This window comes from Patiria miniata, unplaced genomic scaffold (genome assembly GCF_015706575.1).
Source record: "Patiria miniata isolate m_02_andy unplaced genomic scaffold, ASM1570657v1 HiC_scaffold_9, whole genome shotgun sequence".
Classification (NCBI taxonomy): domain Eukaryota; kingdom Metazoa; phylum Echinodermata; class Asteroidea; order Valvatida; family Asterinidae; genus Patiria; species Patiria miniata.
The window spans coordinates 11735424-11757073 of record NW_024037076.1 but is presented as its reverse complement, the minus strand read 5'-3'; the positions used below and the strand labels follow the sequence as shown (position 1 = coordinate 11757073).

Sequence of the window (21650 nt, the reverse complement as noted above, 5' to 3'; positions counted from 1 at the left end):
GAAGGATGAGTTTGTGGATGAGACTGTGCGGGATGGGACTGTGAACAGGACTATGGAAGGGAGGTTTAGGACTAGTATATCAAGACAGTGAATAGTAGCAGTGCTGAGATTTTACACACAAAACATAGAACAGACACTAGAACATTCATCAAAAGGACTAGAAAGAGTGAATATGAATGCATGGTTTTACAGAAAAGTCCAGTGATTTTTCACACGGAATGCTCTATAAACAATCAGACTAGTTTTTTAATATACTGCAAGTTAAACCTGCGCGATCCCCCTGGCATGCTGGCAGTATTTATACAGTGAGTTAGTACACGTAAGAACACTTTTCAGTATACATGATGTACTAAATCAACAATGACCTCATTTGACCCTAGATGGCCTTTTACCTCAAATGTCTCAAGTCATCTGAAGTCCCCCTACCCAAAGATTATTGCCACCAAGTTTGGCTGCGATTGACGTCTGACTTTTTAGAAGACACCACTAAACAGTTAACCTAACCAAAATGGAACACACGGACACACAGAAGGAATACACTATCGCAAGATCCCTCATTCTTGGCTTAAAAGCCAGGGGATAAAAAAATTGGATTTCGCCCTTCACCAGCTAACTGACCCAACTTGATGGTCAAATTGTAAGAGATCTGCACTAGTAAGCATGAGGTCATGGGTTCGATTCCCACCCATGAAAGCTTCTAAAAACATTTTCTCACAAACTCTCGACAGGCACTGAGTATTCTGTGCTTATAACTCCATGTCAGTGAAGGGGAAACCCCAGTGCTCAAATTTGCATCACCCTCATGAATATGTAAACAAGGCAGCCAGGTAAAGCTGGTTCCAGAGTGCACAAAATTACATTTCGTCGATTCAGAGTGGCTAAAAAGTTAGTGGTAAAGTGAAGGAAATGAAAAAAATCCACTTTTGTTGTTTTCGCTTGGAGACTTGACTTATTGCCTGCACATGTATCAAGAAAGTACATGAACAACACGTGGTGCCAGACTAATTTACATGTGGTGTAGATACTACAAGGCATACATGAATAAGCAAGCCTTGTAAAGCCGCTCCCAGAAAAGGGTAAAGTGGCAGTCAGTCAGTAAGATAGGTAACCAGTCTAATTCACAAGTGATAGCCAGTCAGTGAGATCTAGGTAACCAGTCTTATTCACAAATAACAGTCAATTAGTGAGATAGGTAATAAGTCTTATTCACAAGTGAGTCAGTCCATGAGATAGATAACCCGTCTGATTCACAAGTGACAGTCGGTCAGTGAGTCAGTCAGTGTGTCAGTCAGTCAGTCAGGTTTATAGACTGGCCCTCTCTGGGGAAAAGTCAATGGGAAAACAGCAAGAATCAAAGAGATTCAACCAACTTACAGTCACGGATCTTGAGGAGGACACCCTACTGTCAGGCGGAGCAGTCAGCTCCCCGGCTGGCGTCGCGCTGCGATGCGTCTTCTTCTTGAGGTGTTTCTTGCCCCGGGATTTGGCCTCCTCATTCAACTCTTGCTCTATCAGTTGTTGCCGTTCCTACATTCCACAATACACACCAAAACAATTGTGTAAAGATGATAATCCGTGCTCTTCCAAAAATTCAAATTTGTTTCTCTTTATACATTTTCAACTTTTTATTCCAACCCCAGAACTCCTTTTTTATTTCTGGCATCTGCAACCCTCTGAAAAAAAGGTTTTTATTTTGGGCACAAACAGATTCATCTTAGGAGTAGACTGGATTCCGGTCTGTACAATATCGATACTGATTGTTGGGCAGGAACCAGCCTACCCATGAGAACGGAATCACTGTTGGGCTGCAAGTAATTCGAAATTTGTAAAGTAATAATTCAATAACTAAATATGGGCCGCTTTTTTCGGTCCAATGCCTCATTCAAAAGTGAACAACTTTTGTATTCAATTGACCTTAACCACTTCGCAGCGGGATTATTTTTGCTGAAACTCTAGATTTTCGCAAAAGGCAAAATTTTCCAGCCAACTTCTGATATACAGCCAAACGCCAGACATACTGATTCGCAAGAGTCATTTCAACAGTATTTGTACGATATTTCTTGCCGAAACCTCGTATGTTTCAATACTCCGGGGTATGCACTAGAGCTTAAGTTGTACAACAATAGGCCGTGCATAACGGTCAATTCTAGATCAACACACGGTCCGCCTCCACAGACTTCACAGACTTTGTGTGTGTGTATGAAAGGCACTAGGGTTTAGCGTGTTTTAGACATCACCCGGAGGCGAGTCGAGGCTATCTTGACGTCTTAACCCGTCAGCCGTGCCTGTGTATAAAAACAGCCAGTGCGTGTTATCACGTCCTTTGACACAAACTGGTTAATATGAAGCCATGAACCTCATACAAGCTAGAAATGTTCTCTGATCAATTCTAAAAATAACAGCGTTGCTGTTGAAACCCCTCAGCCAGAGTCAAGTTATCATCCGGAAACCATTAACCTTTAACTCAACATGGTGACCTTGACCTTTGACCTTTGACCCCAGAACTAGTCCCAACATGCCTGTACCGATGGAAAACCCCCTACCGAAGTTAGACACCAACATTTCATTTCTAACTCAAGTTATCATTCGGAACCATATACATTTAACTCACCAAGGTGACCTTGACCATGGACCTTTTGACCCCAAAACCAATCCCAGCTTGCCTGTACCCAAGGGCAACCCACTACCAAAGTTAGACATCAAAATCTCATTTCTAACCTAAGTTATCATCCGGAAACCATTTACCTTTAACTCACCATGGTGACCTTGACCTTTGACCCCAAAACCAATCCCAACTTGCCTACTCTCAAGGGCAACCCCCTACCAAAGTTAGACATCAAAATCTCATTTCTAACCTAAGTTATCATCCGGAAACCATTTACCTTTAACTCACCATGGTGACCTTGACCTTTGACCTTTTGACCCCAAAACCAATCCCAACTTGCCTACTCCCAAGGGCAACCCTCTACCAAAGTTAGACACCAAAATACCATTTCTAACTCAAGTTATCATCCGGAAACCATTTACCTTTAACTCACCACGGTGACCTTGACCTTTGACCTTTTGACCCCCAAACCAATCCCAACTTGCCTACTCCCAAGGGCAACCCTCTACCAAAGTTAGACACCAAAATATCATTTCTAACTCAAGTTATCATCCGGAAACCATTTACCTTTAACTCACCACGGTGACCTTGACCTTTGACCTTTTGACCTCAAAACCAATCCCAACTTGCCTACTCCCAAGGGCAACCTCCTACCGAAGTTACAACCCCAAACAACATTTCTAACTCAAGTTATCATCCGGAAACCAAGCTACCCGGACGGACGGACGGACGTTCCAGCCAGACGGAATTGTGGGGTGATAGCATTGTGTTCCCATTGTCCCTTTTTCTAAAGATTCTCTTCTGGGGTGATGTTTTTCTATTGTGAAAAAAGTGGGGTGATGTGTCCTGAAAGGAACATCACCCCACAAGGGTGGTATGGTCAGAACGGACACACACACATCCGGACGGACGGACGCCCTAGGCGATGACAATACCCCTCGAGCCTCTCGGCTGAGGGGTAAAAATGATTGCAGTCCTCTTACCGTTGGATGCAGCCTGTCGACTTCAAAGAACGTGCAGACTGCCACGTCGTATCCCCGTAGCTCCTCCTTGACCATATCTGGATAATCCTTCACAATTCGCATCTGGTCCTTGTGGAACTGCTCATAGCTACAAAAGTCATCACCACAACGGTTAATTTATTAGCTTTATTAAAGGGAAAATACAACAGTTGCAAACATTGGAAAAGAAAACTACCAAATTTTTACGAAATAGCTTACTAGGATGTTGGATAAATGAAAGTCTAAAGCATCCTGTAAAATTATGGCACCTGGTGTGAAGTCATTTTCAAGAAAAGTGGCATTTTGTACAAATTTCCAACGGTGGTCGTCCGACCACCGTTGGAAAAACCTAACTATTTTTCAACTACTGCTCCAAATTTACCATTTTTTTCAGTCCAAATTTTGTTTGCTATTGATTACATGTTCATGAACGGGTGCAGGCCAGCTAGACTGGTTTCCTTACCTTACAATTTTACGGCATCTATAAATTGATTCATTTCATCTTAAGTGGAGTCAGGGAACCAGACTACTTGAACATTTTTGTTTTTCTTGGTTTTTCCAGCATTTTTGAACGCAAAACTTCAAACTTATCAGTGTAACACTATTTGATATATTATACTAACCCCTCAAATAGTTCATTTCGAAAATTACAGCAAAAGCCAATGATGTACATTCCCTTTAACTGTAAAATCCAACTATTTCTTCTGAGAAGCTTCCTAAATTCTTGAAATAAATTGTTTTACTAACAGGTTCTCAGAGATCACTAAGCATTCCGGGTCAACAACTTTACATCACTGAATGGTGAAATCGATACATCTCCAAGATACATAAAAAATCTATGAAGTGTTATTTCTACAAGAGTTCAACGACAGGTATAATGAATCTTATTCAAAAGTTCCCCGTTTCATATCAATACTGCCGCTTGTAATTACAAAGCATGTGTACCTTGTTTTGATCTTATCTAGCATGAGCAGTGCTTTTTGCAGACGGTCCTTCAACGTTTCCTCACTGCTTTCTTGCCTCAGTCTGTCCATGATGATGTCAAGATTTGCTTCCATATCCTAAATGTAGGAAAAGACAACAAATATAATCACTACATTTTTTTCTTCATGCTCAAGGATTGTTTAAGATGGGAGGAATCCTCCAAAATCAACCACTGCACATGAAACAATGGAACAATCTCTACATTTTTAATTTACAAAGGTGAAAATCATGCCGTCTCAGTAATCCCATAAATAATCCCACTTGTCCATGGAATTGATTCCATTCATGGGATGATTGGGTCGGGATGGAGTGCAGTGAGTTTGCGCGAGTGTCGAGACTGCGCTGGTTCGTCTGCGCTTTGGTGCATTTTAGTTTTTTACTTTTCTTAAATGTTTTAAATATATATTGATTGTTATCTCTTCATGTTTTTTTTTTAAATATTGTAATAATTGTTGCAATTCAATTTTTGCTGTGATGACAATTTTTAATAAACCTTTTATGAAATGAAATGAAATGAAATTTCTGCACTGACACTTATCACTTCATAAATCGGTAATTGATTTGGGTTTGTATGGTTGAATAGCCGAAAACTAAGTGGGCAATTTCATGGTAACTCGCGTTACATTTAACAGGGATTTTCCTTCAACTCTGCGCTGTTATTCTATAAAGTCACAGCATTTAGAGTGGATTTTTCTCACAGAAGATCCCTTGAACCTCAGTAACTAGCCGCCCCCCCCCCCCCCCAGACCAGCTTTTTGGAGAATATATACACTTAACCATATTTCATCTTGTTGTCCTCTTTAATATGATAATAGGTTTGAGGTTGCTCATACAGTATGTCCCCAAAAAAGTGTCCGTCTCATTATCTTTGAAATAACTACAAAACCATGAAGTCAATTTTGCAAATGTTTGATTGTGCAAATGCTCATTATCCTTGGCCTAAAACCCAATGAGTTTCATTTAATTTCCATCATGTCTCATGACACATTGGTCAACTGATCACAACTACATTTTTGGACACTGTGGCCAAATTCCTTGCCTTGATGAAATTAAGTGCTTTGTTATATAAGCTGTGTAAAATCCTTCATGTTGTGAAAAAAAGGCTGATGTGGTTTGGGATTAGAATCGTTTGCCCTTGAGCATTAAACTGAGGTCTTGCCATGATGACTGATAGCCAGGCAAATGATTCCAATCCCAACCGCAGCCCTTTTTCACAACATGAAGGATTTCACACAGCTTACATAACACAGCACTGAAATTCATTAAGGCAAGTAACTTGGTCACAGTGTCCAAAAATGTTGTTGCGATCAATTGACAATTGCGTAGTGATGCGTGACCAAAATAAAATGAAACTCATAGGGGTTTAGGCTAAGTCTGCAAAATCAAACATTTTCAAAATTGACTTGTTGGTTTTGTAGTTGTTTCTAAAATATTAGTCAGACGGACACTTTGTGGGGACATACTGTATTTTGAAGATTTCATTTTCCACTTTTCAGCCATGTCTACTTTTGCGTGGAATTGTCGAAGTATGCTGTGCTTACAAAAAATTAGTGAAGAATTTTATATAAGCGCAGAATTCTGCAGTTTTCAGAGCAATGAAATCAGGCCAAGGTAATAATTTTTCACTGTTTTTTCTTCTTACCTGGTTCTGATTATCATGTTCATGTCTGCAGTCTTCCAGTCTCTCCTGTAAGTCCCGTTCTTTCTTGGCGAGGCCGATCTCATGCACGTCCCACAGATGGGCCGCCCCCTGGGAAAACTTGAAGAGAGACCGCAACTGCTCGCTGTGCTTGTCAGCTAACTGCTCCAGAGATTTCTGTCAAGGAAGAATGACCATATAGTTGCTTCGCAAAGTATTCATGTCATATTAAAAGTTGATTGGCGATTGTGGAATTCTATAAATTTAGGGTCCAAAGTGTGACAGTTTTTCTGTCCCTGAAATACCTCAAAACTCTGTAAGTTGCCATTCAAGTGTCAATAACAATGACCAAATAATTGCTTTACAATGTATTTATGTCATATCAACAGCTGCTTGATAATTGTGTCATTTTATAAATTAAGGGTCCAAAGTGTGACATTTTCCCCGTCCCTGTTACCTCTGAGCTTTGTAATTTGCCATTCAGGCATCATTAAGAATGACTTCACTTTTTTTGTTTAATTCTTCGGTAAGTAATTTGCTATTCATAATCACTCTTGGAGGATGTTTGCATTAAATTTAAAGAGTGCATCAGAATTATAAAATCATAGATGTCATGTGTAATAGGGATAGGAAAAAAAAATGGACTCAAAATGTGTAAAGTGATGCGCAAGTGCATCTTACATTTAAATGTGGTAACATGAACTGTATGTTAGAAATCATATACTACATGGCCTAAGATATGTCTCTGAAGTTCAGAAACACACCTAGAACAGCCACATTAAAGATATAGTCCACCATTTGTAATTTGTGCATTTTGTTCGTTTATAGCAACAAAAAAGTGCTCAAAATCTAAAGAAGGGTGCTGAACAACTAACCTGATGAAGTTTCAGCTCAGCTTCAGCTGTATATTCCGAGAAAAACAGCATTCTAGGATCTCAATTTCAAACCAAAAGTTGCTGAATCATGTTTTGAATTGGGCCTGAATTCAGCGTCCGAGACGCGTTCTCACTGAGCCGATTGCAGCTATACGCGATGTCGCGCACTGAACCGACGAATTATAGCAACCGCACGCGCGTGTGCGTCGTGCCAATGCTTGCGCGCGCTTCGCCGAATAACAAAACGAACAACTAATTTAAATTTTCCTACAGTGCGTCTTAAGAAGCACCGTTGGAAAGGCCTTCTTTCGTTGATTACTTCAAAATGACAGCTTGCCAGAAAGAATAATTTCACAGGGAGTTTAGTCCCCTTACTATCTTTCAACCAAGTATGTTTTTCAACAATAATTACGCCAGTTACTTTTCGGATGGCTGCAAATGATGGACTATAGCTTTAAAGTCAACTAACATTTATACAGGCTCTGTCTTTACTTACATCAATAGTTTCCAGTGTGTTCTCAAAGATCCTCTGTTGGTTGCCCACCTGCGGCAGGCAGTGCTCCTCGATCACCTCCTGTACCTTCTCCTCCGTGCACACCCCTGCCTCAAGGAGCTCCTCCTGGAATACAAATAGGGATCAAGACAATTAGGTATTCTGCTTGACTGCAGATGGGGTTTTCAATCAGGGTTAATGCAAATTTTAATGCTAGGTATTGCTGTAGCATTGTGTAGTGAGGGCTAGCCAAACAGACCTTATGCTTAGCTCCCATCGTTAAGAGGACTTTTTTTTCTGCTGGGATGGCTATGAGCAGAACCTTTTTGTACTGATGAAAAAGTTATACCTGTATATACATGCACCACTCAAAGAAAATCACCACCTTCATGACCTTAGCCATTAACCCCAGTGTGTTTGAAAAATCATATTAAAATATGCAACTTTTGAAAATGTTACTGAAGAGGTGTTTCAATATGTAGGCGAAATACTTTTTTTTATTTTCAATTTACAATTTATTCCATTTTAAATATAAAAACATTCAATTTATCACTCTTGAAAAACAAAAACAAATAAAACAAATAAATTGTTTTGATAAGTAGTTGTTCAAAACAAAAATTCGTTTGTGAGCTTAAGTCCTATTGTAGACATCCTGAAATCAAATGTACATTTACTGAATGTGCAAATAAAACACAAAATGAATAATGTCACTGCATGAAGAGCCTTTGCAGACAACTCCAAATAACTTTTGAGTTGGTAACTGGATTCTTTCATATATATGTATCGAAATATGAACATGACATGTATATTGATCATTTCAAAGGCCGTATGCCATCATCCAGGGGGAGTGTGGCCTAGTGGTTAGGGTTCGTGACTCGTGATCGGAGGGTCAGGGGTTCGAATCCAGCTGCTGGTCATATGTTGTGTCCTTGGGCAAGCAACTTCACCCACCCTTGCCTCTCTCCACCCAGGAGTATAAATGGGTACCGGCATTAGCTGGGGAGTAACCTGCGATGGACTAGCAACCCATCCAGGGGGAAATAGAAATATTCTCAGTCGTTTTGAAGCCAGGGAAACTGGTGATAAACGCTGGCTTGATGGGCCATGATTGGCCATCATCCACGCATACCTACCCTGTATTTGTCCACCTGATCCAGGCAATCCTGACACACTCTCTCATACTCCTTGTGCAGTTTGCCCAGGTACTTGATGTGTAGCTGTTCCAGCTGTTGGTTGGCCGTAGCCAGCTGCTTGTTCCATTCATACACGGCTGTCTTGGTGGATCCAGGTGGCTTCATTTCCCTATCAAAAATAACAAGGTTTCATTCAATATGGATCTCACAAAGTGGCTCACAATACAATGAATCAGCAAATAAACGTGTACCTACATTTCTTTTTGGGGGGGGGGGGGGGGGGGGTTGGATTGGGGTTTTTTTTGGGGGGGGGAGTTGGTTCACTCTATCCAATATTAACACTTCAGAAAGTCAAATGTATGAAAGAACTTAGACTTTTCATGTATACCTGAGTGCCTGGAGCAGGTCCAGCCTCTTGCTGTTGAAGATCTTTTGTTCCGCCTTCAGCTCATCCAGGAGAAATCCGATCCTGCAGGGATTCTTGACATCCTCGCTCTGCATGAATAACCTGCACGAGTGAAACACGCAACAGTCATAATGAATAGGTGTAATTCACAACTTACAGAAATACTTGCACTGGTGATGTAAAATCCTGCTTTAGGCCAAAAAAAAATTAAGTCGGTCTCTGGTCAGCGCGCGCATCGATTTTAATCACGCGCGTCGATCTTTTTTTTCCCAAAAAGTTCCGCGGTAGCTCCAACAGCGCCCTCTATTTCCGCACCTCCTCAATTTTTTTTCCAAAGAGCACCAAGGAATGGGAAATTGCACCTAGGCAAATGATCGAAAGCACCAAGGCAAATTATGGAGGACACCAATGTACATGAGGACACCAAAAAAGCAAAATAGTACCCCACCTTGTCTGTACAATCCAAGCTTGAAGGGAATAAACATCATTTGCTTTTGCTGTAATTTTCAGAAATGGATGGAATTGGGGGGTTGGAAATATATAGCAAATATAGTTACACTGACTTTTTTGAGGTTTTGGGTTCGAAAATGCTATAAAAACCAAGAAAAACGATCATTTTCCTGTAGTCTGGTTCCCTGACTCCATATAAGAAGAAACAGAGCAGTTTACATACATTGGGGAATTGTAAGGTCAGGGAACCAGTCTAGCTGGCTCGTACCCGTTCATAGGTTTGTAATCGATTGCAAACAAGTGTGATGGTCAATTGGGGCCAGTATTTGAGGGAAAAAAGCCAGTTGTTTCCAACGCTGATCGGCCGATCAGCGTTGGAAATTGATTCAAAAATACCACTTTTCATGAAAATGACAGTATAACAGGTGCCATGATTTTACAGGATGCTTTACACTGTCATTCACCATCAGTCCAGCAAGGTATTTCAAAATGATTTGGTAGTTTTATTTTTTGATGTTTGCAAATGTTGTATTTTCCCTTTAAAGAAAAGAAAAAAAAAGCAAAAAAAAAAAGAAGCCGCGTGGCCGCGTCAATTCCGGAACTTTGGTCTGACCAGAGACCAAATATTTTTTTTTTTGGCCTTATCACCAGTTTCTCATTCGTAGGTCGCACGTAAAAAATTGTGCCGAAATGTCTCAAAAGTTAGTTTGAATTTGCTGACACTCGCCATATAAGTCGTATGCCATGTGACTTAACACCCTGCAATCTTCATTTTGCCACAATTTGATTTAAACTTACTCTCAAATCTTGTGAAGTATAACCCAATAAATTGATAAAGGAATTTTTCCATTCATGAAATTTGTTTGTCAATTCATGCTGTTGCCATTTCACGCATCACCTTTAGTAACGCATATTGCGTGTTATTGCGTGTATTGCCTGTATTGCATGCACTTTTCCTTTTAAACTCTACTGCGTGGTCACCGTACAAGGAGGAATATCAAGCGCAACACACGAACCAAAACTTCTCCAGGTCCTGTTGTGTAAATGAGTTAAACATGACAAAGTGTCTTGGGGAATGTAAGTTTCGTTTATCGTTATCCTTGAATACATGCCTAAGGATAATGTTGCCAAAAATCAAATCAATGTAAAACAAACATGTTAACATGAATGTCGAACCATTCATGCATGCCGGGTTTCAGCAGTTTTACAGTGGTAAGTTTTGAGAAATTTCTGTGCAACTATTTTGTACTATTGTAGTAGTAAGTAAAGTCTGTCACGAGCCAATGTGGCCCATCAGGCCGGCGTTTATCTCCGGTTTCAGTAGCATGAAACGACTGAGAATATTTCTACTCCCCCTGGATGGGATGCTAGTCCATCGCAACTTTTGTTCCATTGTAGAGGAATTTTATTTCCTGAACAATGATGCACAACATGTAGTACACATAGGAGAAAGGACACCAGCACCCGATTTCACGAAGCGCTGCGACGCGTCGCAACTCAAGTTACGACGTGTAACACGTCGCAACTCGCGACGCGTCGTATCTTCCATTTCATGAAAGTTGCGATGTGTTGAACGCATCGTAAGTTCCTTGACAACGGCTTAAAACACGTCGCAAGTTACGACGTGTCTAGTGGTCATCGCAAAATAAGAAGAGTCATTTCTAAGCCAGTTTTATGCCACAAACATTACATTAACAAGATTATAATACCGAGGCAATGTGTGTAAAGTTGTAAATAGAAAATTCATTGAATAATTATGAATTAGACCGGAATATTAGAGTTGAAATTTCAAAGTAGCTATACAGTCCAATGAGAGCTTGTTTTCCTTCAAAATTGCATCGCACGGCCGCCATTTTGTTTTACGTTTTAACAAATTTCAAGCTGAGATCCGACGACTCTTTGTTGAATATCAGACGACTATTTACTGTACGCTGACTAAAGACATAAAACAGTCACCGAGTTGTGCTATAAATACACCTACGACGCGTCGTACTTACGACGTGTTGAGTGAAATGGATCGCAGGACGCGTCGCAGCTGCGACGCATCGTAGAGATACGACGCGTCGCAGCGTTGCGATGCATCGTAAGTTACGAAGAGTTTGATGAAATCGGGTGCAGGCTACGTTGAGGGGCTACATACGTGAACTTGTCGACAGCAACGTCAGTGTTCAGCTGCTTCCAGTCTGCCACCCTGGTCTCCCAGACGCGATGGTGGTTCTTATCTCTCTCCACGTCCGTCTTCATTAGTCTGGTGTTCAGGTCCGCGTAGGCCCGACGGTTGTTGAGAATGGTCTGGTTGATGACCTGCGCTTCCTTGCTGATCAGGCGCTGCACGTCTGGCGGCATGAGGAAGGCGATCTTCTCCATGTTCTTGGCGTAGGACTTCAGGACATCTTGGATCTGGTACAAGTATTAAAGAAGGTATAATATTTATATGAGACTTGAGGGTTTACATGGTGGAGAGATCAATAAGTGAGAGGTTTGCGGTAACATCATGTGAACTATTTCTTTTGTGAGTAGGTGTGGTTCTGAAGAGAACCTGTTGGTTTAACTCGACGTTTCAAACACTATGCTCTGTTCATCAATCGTCATCAGGATGATGATGAACTGACATTCTCCTGATAACGAACAACGCATACTGTTCAAAACGTCGAGTTAAACCAACAGGTTCTTTTCAGAACCACACCTACTCACAAAAGAGATAGTTCCACATGGTTACCGCAAACCTCTCACTTATAATATTTATATTTGTGGGTCTATGCATAAAGACGTTGTAATTTCCATTTTCAACGTGTAAACAGTAAAGTACTTGAAATACAAATCAGTCGTCGATTACACGCACAAGAATTATTATCATTATTAATTATTAATCATTTCTGTTAATGAAACCAAGGACTGCTCAAAAGCGCCCTAGGCACTGTAGCGCGCAAGCCTGAAGAAACCTGTAGAGAGAAGACAATGAGAAGAAATTACAGTTTTAGAGGTGGGCAGAAAACCCCAGAAGATTATTCTGGGGAAAACCCACGGAATCAAGCAATGAACTGAAAACCAAATCCACATATTGGCCCGGGAGGGAAACGAACCCGGGTCACAGCGGTGGAAGGCGAGGAAAGAACCGCTACACCAACCTGACTTGTCCAAAACGTCAACCTGACCCCCCTTAATGCTTCATATAGGGAAAAGTTTCATATGGGGAAAAGGGATCTTATGTGTGTATTGTTTGTTGCATAAAACCTCACTGACATTTTTCAGATTAATTCAAACACCTACCCTCTGTAGCCTCTGTGTCTCAAACCCGTCCAGCGTGTCGTCTAGTTCCACAATCCACTGCCTCCGACTAACGGACTGACTACCGATAAGATTCCACAACTCATTGAGTTCATGAAGGCTGTAGTCCCTCAGATCCTGTGTTCAAATATTCACTAGATTGTATTAAACATTTTTAAATAACTAGCATCACAGGAAATCAAGTCCGATGTAAAGTAACACTAGCTGTATCCCAGGGTTGTAGTAAAGTCCATCACAAGTCCATCACAAGACCTCACAAGTCCATCACAAGACCTCACAAGTCCTCACAAGTCCCCACTGTTACTTGGTGCAGGACTTGCCATGGTCTCGTGGTCTGGAGCATTGAATTCATGGTCTGTGGGTAATTCTGCAGGTTGTGGGTTCGAGTCCTGCCTGGGGTTATGGTGTGTGTGCCCTTGGGCAAGGCACTTTGTCACTCTTTGCTTCTCTCCACCCAGGAGTAAAATGAGTACCTGTGAGGGCAGAGATGGTTATTGTGATTGATTTTAGCTGCTTTGCGCCAAAACGGCAGCATTGAGCTATATGAGTTCCGTGCGCCACCGAAAAAGGGGGGCCTTTAACCTAGCAACGACGTCCCATGGGCGGGACATTTCGCTGGTTGACGCGCACCGTTCCTTGTGTGTGATGCACGTACACCAGGGGATTTGTACTATGTACACGCAGTGGCCGCGCTTCGCAAGATGGCGTCTGTTGGTCACCCCAACTGTGCTTCCTTTGCCGGTGAGGGGCTACTTGTGAACAGAGCGGATACTTCCCAGGGAGCTGAGATGGTATTTGGAATGCTTCATTGTTCCAACGAGCAGGGTAATAATGATGTAGCGCCTTGAGCACCAATACTGGTGGATACAGTACATGCACTTTAAAAATACAAATTATTATTATATTATTACTATTGTGATTTACTTGTGTCCAGACATGAGATGGACTTATAATGGAATGGACCTAGATGCTGCAGTGCTAACTCACACCCTAACACAGACCAACACAATGTTGTTGTAAACGTTGATTGCTTGACAAACGACAAATAAAACCGGTTTCAGTTCACTGTTTTACAGACCACTGTTAACAGATCATTGTTTAGCTGAATTTCAATGAATAATACCAAGTGTATTAAGCGTACCGATTTTTTTTTTTTCAATTAGAAAATTTTAATCCTGAAACCAAAATTGCAATAATACTCACATCATCTTGTGCAATTCTTGCCAGCATCTTGTCAATTTCTGTGAAAAAAACCCCGGGAGAAATATGAAAGGAACAAAATTTTTTAACTCAAACATAGCAGGGAGTAAGTTTGGTCAAGGGCCAACTAGTTACTGATTCATTGCATTATGCACCTGGGCACTAATCTTTAAATGTCAGTAATCCAACAATAGAATGATGGTTAAACATATTAAAAACCTCTCTGAGTGATCTCCGTTTGCTATTTCCTAAGTTCCCGCATTGGTAAAGTTGCCAGCATCGTGACTTTCGGCGTGATCCCTGGTTACATGGCATATGCATAGGAAGAGCTTAGATCCATTTTTTTTCAAAAATAAATTTGAACCTGCAAGAGCTATCGGATAAAATACACAATCAGTTCCCAAAGGGTTTTCATTCCACGTAAAATCCGCCTGGAAATTGCATCAGCCATGCAAAAAAATATAAATCCTAGGTATTTTTTTTTAATTTTTCTCTGAATTCTTCAAATGGCCCATAAGCCCTTTTGCAAATAAGTTCTTCATATACAGGTTTGTGGTTTCTGACTTCAGGGTGAGTAAAAAAAAAAAATTAAACCCAAATGTCAGGACTACTGATTTAGTGAAGTTCTACATGGAGCACTTTCAAAATGTAGGACATGAAAGCCCAATTCATAAGCTTTCTTGTACAAGAATCATTCAAATCACTCATGTAGTTTTCAAGTTACAGAATTTTAAGCACAACCACCGTTTTAAAGTTCTGTCCACGGATCACCAGAAAGGTGTGCATTTTTTCAGCAAAACAAGAACAACTCACACACATCCCTATGTGAATTATTTTCGTTTTGCTGAAAGAACACTCATGGTATCAGATTCAGGCCGAGAGCTTTTTCTTTCAAATACTAAAAAAATCACGAAAATAGCACTTTTGGTTGCTGGGAAAATGCCAATAATGTAAAAGTATTCATTTTTCATCCTGTACACAAATACTACAAACAGTGAAACATCTTACTGTAAGCCTACTGTGCAATTATCCTTCATTTGTGCAATGTCTTTAATACTTTGACATATTTATGATGCTGAAAAGATGTAAAATTGGACTAAAAAGGATGAGACACCTGTTCAGGTGGAAAATAAAAGGCATTTCCATCAAATTCATTTGTACTCTTGTCATATTATGTGCCGTGTTGTTTGTAAGGATTAGGACATAGGTACAGTGAAAACCCCTTGTGGTAATTTTTGTGTGTAGAGGATGAAAAATGACTACTTTTACATAATCAGCATTTTCTCAGCAACCCAAAGTGCGATTTTTATGACAGTTTCAGTAATAAGAGAAAAAGCTCTCAGCTTTACTTTGATACACAAATCATAAAAAAATCTACTATTCCCTTTTTTTTTAACGGCAAATGTTTTAGGATTGCATTTTTTAGGGTCACCTTGTGTAGTATGATATGCAAGGCAACAGACAAACAGTTATCAAAAAGACAGCAGAAATAATAAAAAGTTACAACTCTGTCACCCACCTTTATCATTTTCCTGCAATTTGTTAATGAGTTCGCTTCCAGCATCAGCTATCTTGGGTTCAAGATCCTGCACAAATCCACAAGAAAATGAGGAAGCACCATCAACTAATTCCACTTCACTGACTCAAAATTTTGTCGAGAAGGGTTACCATGTTTGTAAAACATTGTGAAATTTTAAATAAATGCTGATTAAATCTGTTTCTTACATTAGCAATGACTGTCATATCTTGGTGAAGATCCTCTACGGCCGCCTCGTGCCTCAGACGTCGGCTCTCAGCTATCCTCTCAATAATATCAGAACCAGTCTTCTCCGCCTCTGTAAAAAAATCATAAACACCCCAAAAATAAGCTGCTAACTGCTTACTGACTAGATTGACATGAAATATACATTATACAAATATTGAATGCTTCGAGTGGTGTAGTAAAACTAGCCTCCCTCGGTGATCCATGGACATTCTATTTTCCCGAGGCGAAGCCGAGGGAAAATAGAATGCTCCATGGATCACCGAGGGAGGCTAGTTTTACTTCACCACGAGATAAAGCATTCAATATTTGTTCTATAACACTTCACCCACAGATTCTGCTTGGTTATAATATTTAAATTAATTAAATCTGAACACAGTTGAAATATACTTCAATTTCAATACGAAACTGGAGGAACATGTATTTCTCTCTTCCAAACTACCCCTTTGCGAAATGTTTGAACCCAACTCTCCGGCGCGCTCTCTTTGGAACAAAACGTGCTGCGTGCAACGCGCACACCAGCATGCATTTGCACACAAATACCGCGCAGTGGAAATAGTACTTTGGTTGCTAATGGTATAGTACTTTGGTTGCTACGGGTATAGTACTTTTGGCCGTGCACAGAAAGATAGCAAAAATAGAAAGTATCATGTGACTCGCTCTCGGCCAATAAAGACAAAGAATCTGTGGGTGAGGTGTTATAAATCAAAATATCACCCTTGCATGCTTAAGTTGAGTTGTTTTGTTTGTCCAATGCTGCATTTGTTTGTGGACAGCCACTCCTATATCAGGTAGTTAGCTATTTTAAAATATTATAAGATGGAATTTTGCGTCGGGTGATATAAATCAAATTAGGTTTTGCCCTTCACCGACGTTTAAACACTGTATACTCAGTGTGTTACCTCCCGAGTAACCTCTTTTTCCTCTTTTACCTCTTTTTCCAGCTTTCACTCGGGAGGTAACACACTGAGTATACAGTGTTTAAACGTCGGTGAAGGGCAAAACCTAATTTTATTTTACAATATATATATATATATCAATACACACATAACATTCATGAAAAAGTTTTTTATCTCAATGTTAACGTTCAAATATTTGAATATTCAATCAAATCAAATACAATCAAATAAATTATTCCAATAGCAATATCAGGAAAGACAAAATGGATTTCTGCCCTTTCCTATATATCTGCCCCTCTTACTTACCCACGTAGTCTGCCAGGCCCCTGACTTCTCTGGCTGCTACCACCGACACAGGCTCTGTAGCTGCTGCAATTTGCTCCTCCTTTGCTTTCCTGATAAAAGGAAATGAAGGAAGTCACTTCATGATGACAGATATAAAAGAAATAATGAAACATGGTGCTTACAAATTAAAAATTTGGCAAAGTAATGATGACGGCAGACTAGAAACTTGAGTGCTGAAAAACATGCAAAGCAAAATCAGGCCAACTCTTTAGCCAGCCAAAATTGTCACCACCAACCATGTTTGCAGACTCAATTCAATTTATAGAGGAGACTTTTCTTCAAAATTTTGCACATGAGAGGGAAATCAAGTGATTTCAAAATGAGGCTAAAGACTAGACTGGTACATGTCCAACCACAGTCCAACTGTTTGAGAAGATTTGACCTCTTTGTTCTTTGTCATTAGTCTGGTGGCTGAATATGGAGAAATGTGTAGAAATAGAGACTAGTAGTACCAGACGTGCCAAATGTTTCTTTCGGCACAGTTGATTGATGCAGTACTGGAGCGGTGTTGGACTGGTTGTTTCGGGTGCCAGTCTATTTTCTTGTATTGCATGTTTTCAATACCTTAAAGCCCGAGTCCATCATTTGCAGCTATCCAAAAAAGTAACTGGCGTAATTATTGTTGAAAAACATACTGGTTGAAAGATAGTAAGGGGACTAAACTCCCTGTGAAATTATCCTTTCTGGCAAGCTCTCATTTTGAAGAAATCAACGAAAGAAGGCATTTCCAATGGTGTTTCTTAAGAAGCACCGTAGGAAAATTTAAATTAGTTGTTCATTTTGTTATTCGGCGCAGCGCGCACAAGCATTGGAACGATGCACAGGCGCGCGCGATTGCTATAATTCGTCGGATCAGTGCGCGACATCGCGTAAAGCTGCAATTCAAAACAATTCGAAACATGATTTAGCAACTTTTGATTTTCAATTGAGATCCTAGAATGCTGTTTTTCTCGGAATATGAAGCTGAAGCTGAGCTGAAACTTCATCAAGTAAGTTGTTCAGTATCCTTCATTAGATTTTGAACACTTTTGTTGCTTCAAACGAACAAAATGCACTAATTACAAATGATGGACTATAGCTTTAAGTTTTGGGACTCTCGCACACAGTATTGAGAGTCCCAAACCATCAACAGGGGAGGTACTGCATCTTCCCTGCTTCGAGACGACTTACTTGTACAAAACTGGATTTTCGGTTTTGTAGTCATTGGGCATGCTCTCGATCCATTCAATCTGTCGGTTGGTCAGTAGGCTTTCTCCCATCGAAGTCCGACCTTCGTGGACCAGCGGTATCAAGGCCGTCTTTAATTCAACCGGTTTGACATTCTGCTTGGTCTTCTCCAGGGTATTTACCAGTTGGACCTAAAAGCAAAACAGCAAAAGACTTGCTATTGTTTTGAAATCCAATGCAGCTAATATAGCTGTTTACAACAAATGTTAAAGGGAATATACATCATTTGCTTTTGCTGTAATTTTCAGAAATGGATGGAATTGGGGGGTTGGAAATATGTAGCAAATATAGTTACACTGACTTTTTGGAGGTTTTGGGTTCGAAAATGCTATAAAAACCAAGAAAAACAATTATTTTCCTGTAGTCTGGTTCCCTGACTCCATATAAGAAGAAACAGAGCAGTTTACATACATTGGGGAATTGTAAGGTCAGGGAACCAGTCTAGCTGGCTTGTACCCGTTCATAGGTGTGTAATCGATTGCAAACAAGTGCGATGGTCAATTGGGGCCAGTATTTGAAAAAAAGCCAGTTTTTTCCAACGCTGGTTGGCCGACCAGCGTTGGAAATTGATACAAAAATACCACTTTTCTTGAAAATGACAGTATACCAGGTGCCATGATTTTACAGGATGCTTTACACTGTCATTCACTAACAGTCCAGCAAGGTATTTCAAAATGATTTGGTAGTTTTATTTTTTGATGTTTGCAAATGTTGTATTTTCCCTTTAAGTAGAAATTGTAAACAGCTGACCAACGGTTGTTTAAAATTCCAAAAGGATTTTTCTGCCAAAACTGATGCTGGCATGAGGAGACACTTTGAACTATCACTTGAAATTTACGTTAACAACTGAAATATGTACTTTCACTATTATTGAAATTTAAATAATATAAACTACCCTAAGCCCTTGGGAACAAAGTCTGATATTTATGAAATTTTATGAAATTTCAGAAACAAAATTTATAGGGCATGTCTTTGCACCAAGTAATTTATGAAATTAAAAGGCAGTGGATATTCAGGGGTCATATTCAGCCAGTCCCGGTTTTCTCCGAGTTTCAAGTATCCTCGACCAACCCTCCCTGATCTGCACAGATAACACTCTGCAATGCACGCACGTTGCCAAACGCAAATTAAAGGTGTGCGCGTAGTATAACAGGTTCGCGCAGTTTTAAAGGGTCTGACAATACTACAGGCCTAACGCCAAGTTCTAAAATGTTATTTTCTTAGACTTTTCTGGTTGGCTCAAAATCATACTTTATACTATAGGGCATAATTGTCAGTAGACATGAAAAGCCGTAAGGTGTTAACTAAAACTTAAAGGGGCACTAGGTCCTGAAATCCCCAAAAATGTTATGTTTTGGATTGTTTATTTAGCCTATTTCAAACATCTGGTTGAAAGGAAACCAACCTAATGTCTTACCATTCCCGAGAAAAGACGAAAAAAACCCGCTTGTTTACATCGGACATGACGGAGTATGAATACGTTTTTCGTGTCGTTCTCATGTACGCTATACACATTGTGTGTCTCGGGAACAGCGCGCGGTGACCAATCACCAATGCAAAAAATTGTGGTTTCTTCAACGTCCGCAAAAGGCGAACACTTTACGCCTACGAATGAAATCACAACTAGCATCCAAACAGCTCAAATTTATGGGGTCGCAAAAGTGGACCCCGAAATTCGTTCTCGCACGCATAATACAGGAATAAGTAGGGCCTAACACAAAAACGCCCAGTTTTGAAAGGATACTGGATAGTTGTCTGGATGTTTATATCCTACTTTTAAAAGTTTTTTCCGATTAACATCATCTCGTTCAAAGCGCGTTTTGTAGCCCAATTGGGCTGTTCCAGGACCTAGTGTCCCTTTAAGAAATCAGGCACAGTATGATTTATTGTCAGACCCCCTAAAGCTACGCGGTCCTTTTTCTACGCATTTACCTCTAATTTGTGTGTGACAACGCGCGCGCACATATGCAAGCGTTACCTGCGCAGATAATGGAGGGTCAAGGATATTTATGAGCCAGTCACTAGTCAGAGAAAGCCTTCGTTAGGCCTAGCCTAGACCCGTGAACGTGGCGTTGTATACAACGCCACGTTCTTGTTTCATTTCGAACCTGGCGAAATCGATCCGACATACATAATTCCGTATGGGTGTTGAGTACTCACCTAGAAATCTAAATTTGCCCGTCCGATTGTTTCGGCTGTGTAATTTCGACGAAATTTGCCCATCAGATTGGACAGATTGACGGCTGTTTCATGTCGCAACCCTGAAAAAAAACAACCCGCAGACGATTGGCTGCTCGGCTTATCTCGTGTACAGTACGTGTGTGCACACACACGCGGGCGCACGTGCGACCGCGTGCGGTGCGGTGAGAGAGGAAAGGACTTGAAACTTGTCTAAAACGATGTCTGTTTTAGCTGCGACAGTAAACAGCCGTCGAATCATACGAAAATAAAACGCAATGCGCATGCGTCAGTTGGGAGAAAATGGCAGCTAGCAGTAGCGGACGGACTTCATGAACCGGAGCCAGAATTTTCCTCAATTTTCGTCAAATGCAAGTTTTGACGTACAAATAGAATTCAAGACAGCTTCATATGTGAGTACTTATTACATGGGCAAAATAACGTCCAGTGTGTGTAACGGAGGGAGTCAGAGGGACACGTTCGCCAGGTTCGAAAATAGACAACAGCGTGGCGTAGTTTACAAGCCACGTTCACGGGTCTAGGCCTAGCCTAAAGTGGCACCAGCCAAATAATGCAAATAATATCCACTGCCTTTTTTTTTCTTCAATTTTTGCCTAAAATTACAAACTTAATATTTAAGGCCTACCTCAGCATCAAATATTTGTCGATAAATCTTGCCAGACGGAACAACCCGCAGGGGCCTTGCCTGCGTCTCTGCCATTGATAAACTGGAGTGCTGCTTTAATCTGCCGTGACTTGCTAAGTACTCAACTCAATCCCACTGACACACTCAATCACAGTATGACATCCTTCATTTGTGATTTACTTGTGCGTAGTTGACATCTTACCCTCTAAAAACAAACTACCGAAATACAACATATTTCACAACTCCTTATATATATAATGCCATGATTTCGAAGTGTTTTGAAGCGTCAAATTTGAGAAAAATGACAATAAATGAAGCCTTTTTGGTGCACTTCCCGACTCACAGTTCCTTGGCAACATATACACAGAGCATGCGCAGTGTCTTAATGGTAAATGACTATCTTAAATACTAAAACATTATAGCAATTTTAAGGATAACAATTAAATGTTATCATGTATTAAATACTTTTTGATTAATATTGTATTTATCATGATCTCTAGTTTGGTTAAAAAATTAAAT

At 40.4% G+C, this 21650-nt stretch overlaps 1 protein-coding gene across 2 annotated transcripts in view; it reads right to left on the bottom strand.

Moving 5' to 3' along the window:
• LOC119720631 (coiled-coil domain-containing protein 180-like) overlaps positions 1-21496 on the bottom strand; it is a 56294-nt gene extending 34798 nt beyond the window's left edge. For both annotated transcript variants that reach the window (XM_038190380.1, XM_038190381.1), the window contains exons 1-15: positions 21132-21496; positions 18251-18438; positions 17042-17130; positions 15800-15909; positions 15594-15660; positions 14078-14115; positions 12857-12991; positions 11727-11986; positions 9119-9238; positions 8731-8899; positions 7601-7723; positions 6233-6406; positions 4552-4667; positions 3589-3715; positions 1375-1527 (exon numbers count right to left, since the gene is read on the bottom strand). In XM_038190380.1, coding sequence (XP_038046308.1) covers positions 1375-1527; positions 3589-3715; positions 4552-4667; positions 6233-6406; positions 7601-7723; positions 8731-8899; positions 9119-9238; positions 11727-11986; positions 12857-12991; positions 14078-14115; positions 15594-15660; positions 15800-15909; positions 17042-17130; positions 18251-18438; positions 21132-21206 — 1944 coding nt within the window. In that variant the 5' untranslated portion in view covers positions 21207-21496. The remainder of the gene's footprint in view (positions 1-1374; positions 1528-3588; positions 3716-4551; positions 4668-6232; positions 6407-7600; positions 7724-8730; positions 8900-9118; positions 9239-11726; positions 11987-12856; positions 12992-14077; positions 14116-15593; positions 15661-15799; positions 15910-17041; positions 17131-18250; positions 18439-21131) is intronic.
• Between the last annotated feature and the right edge of the window lie 154 nt (positions 21497-21650).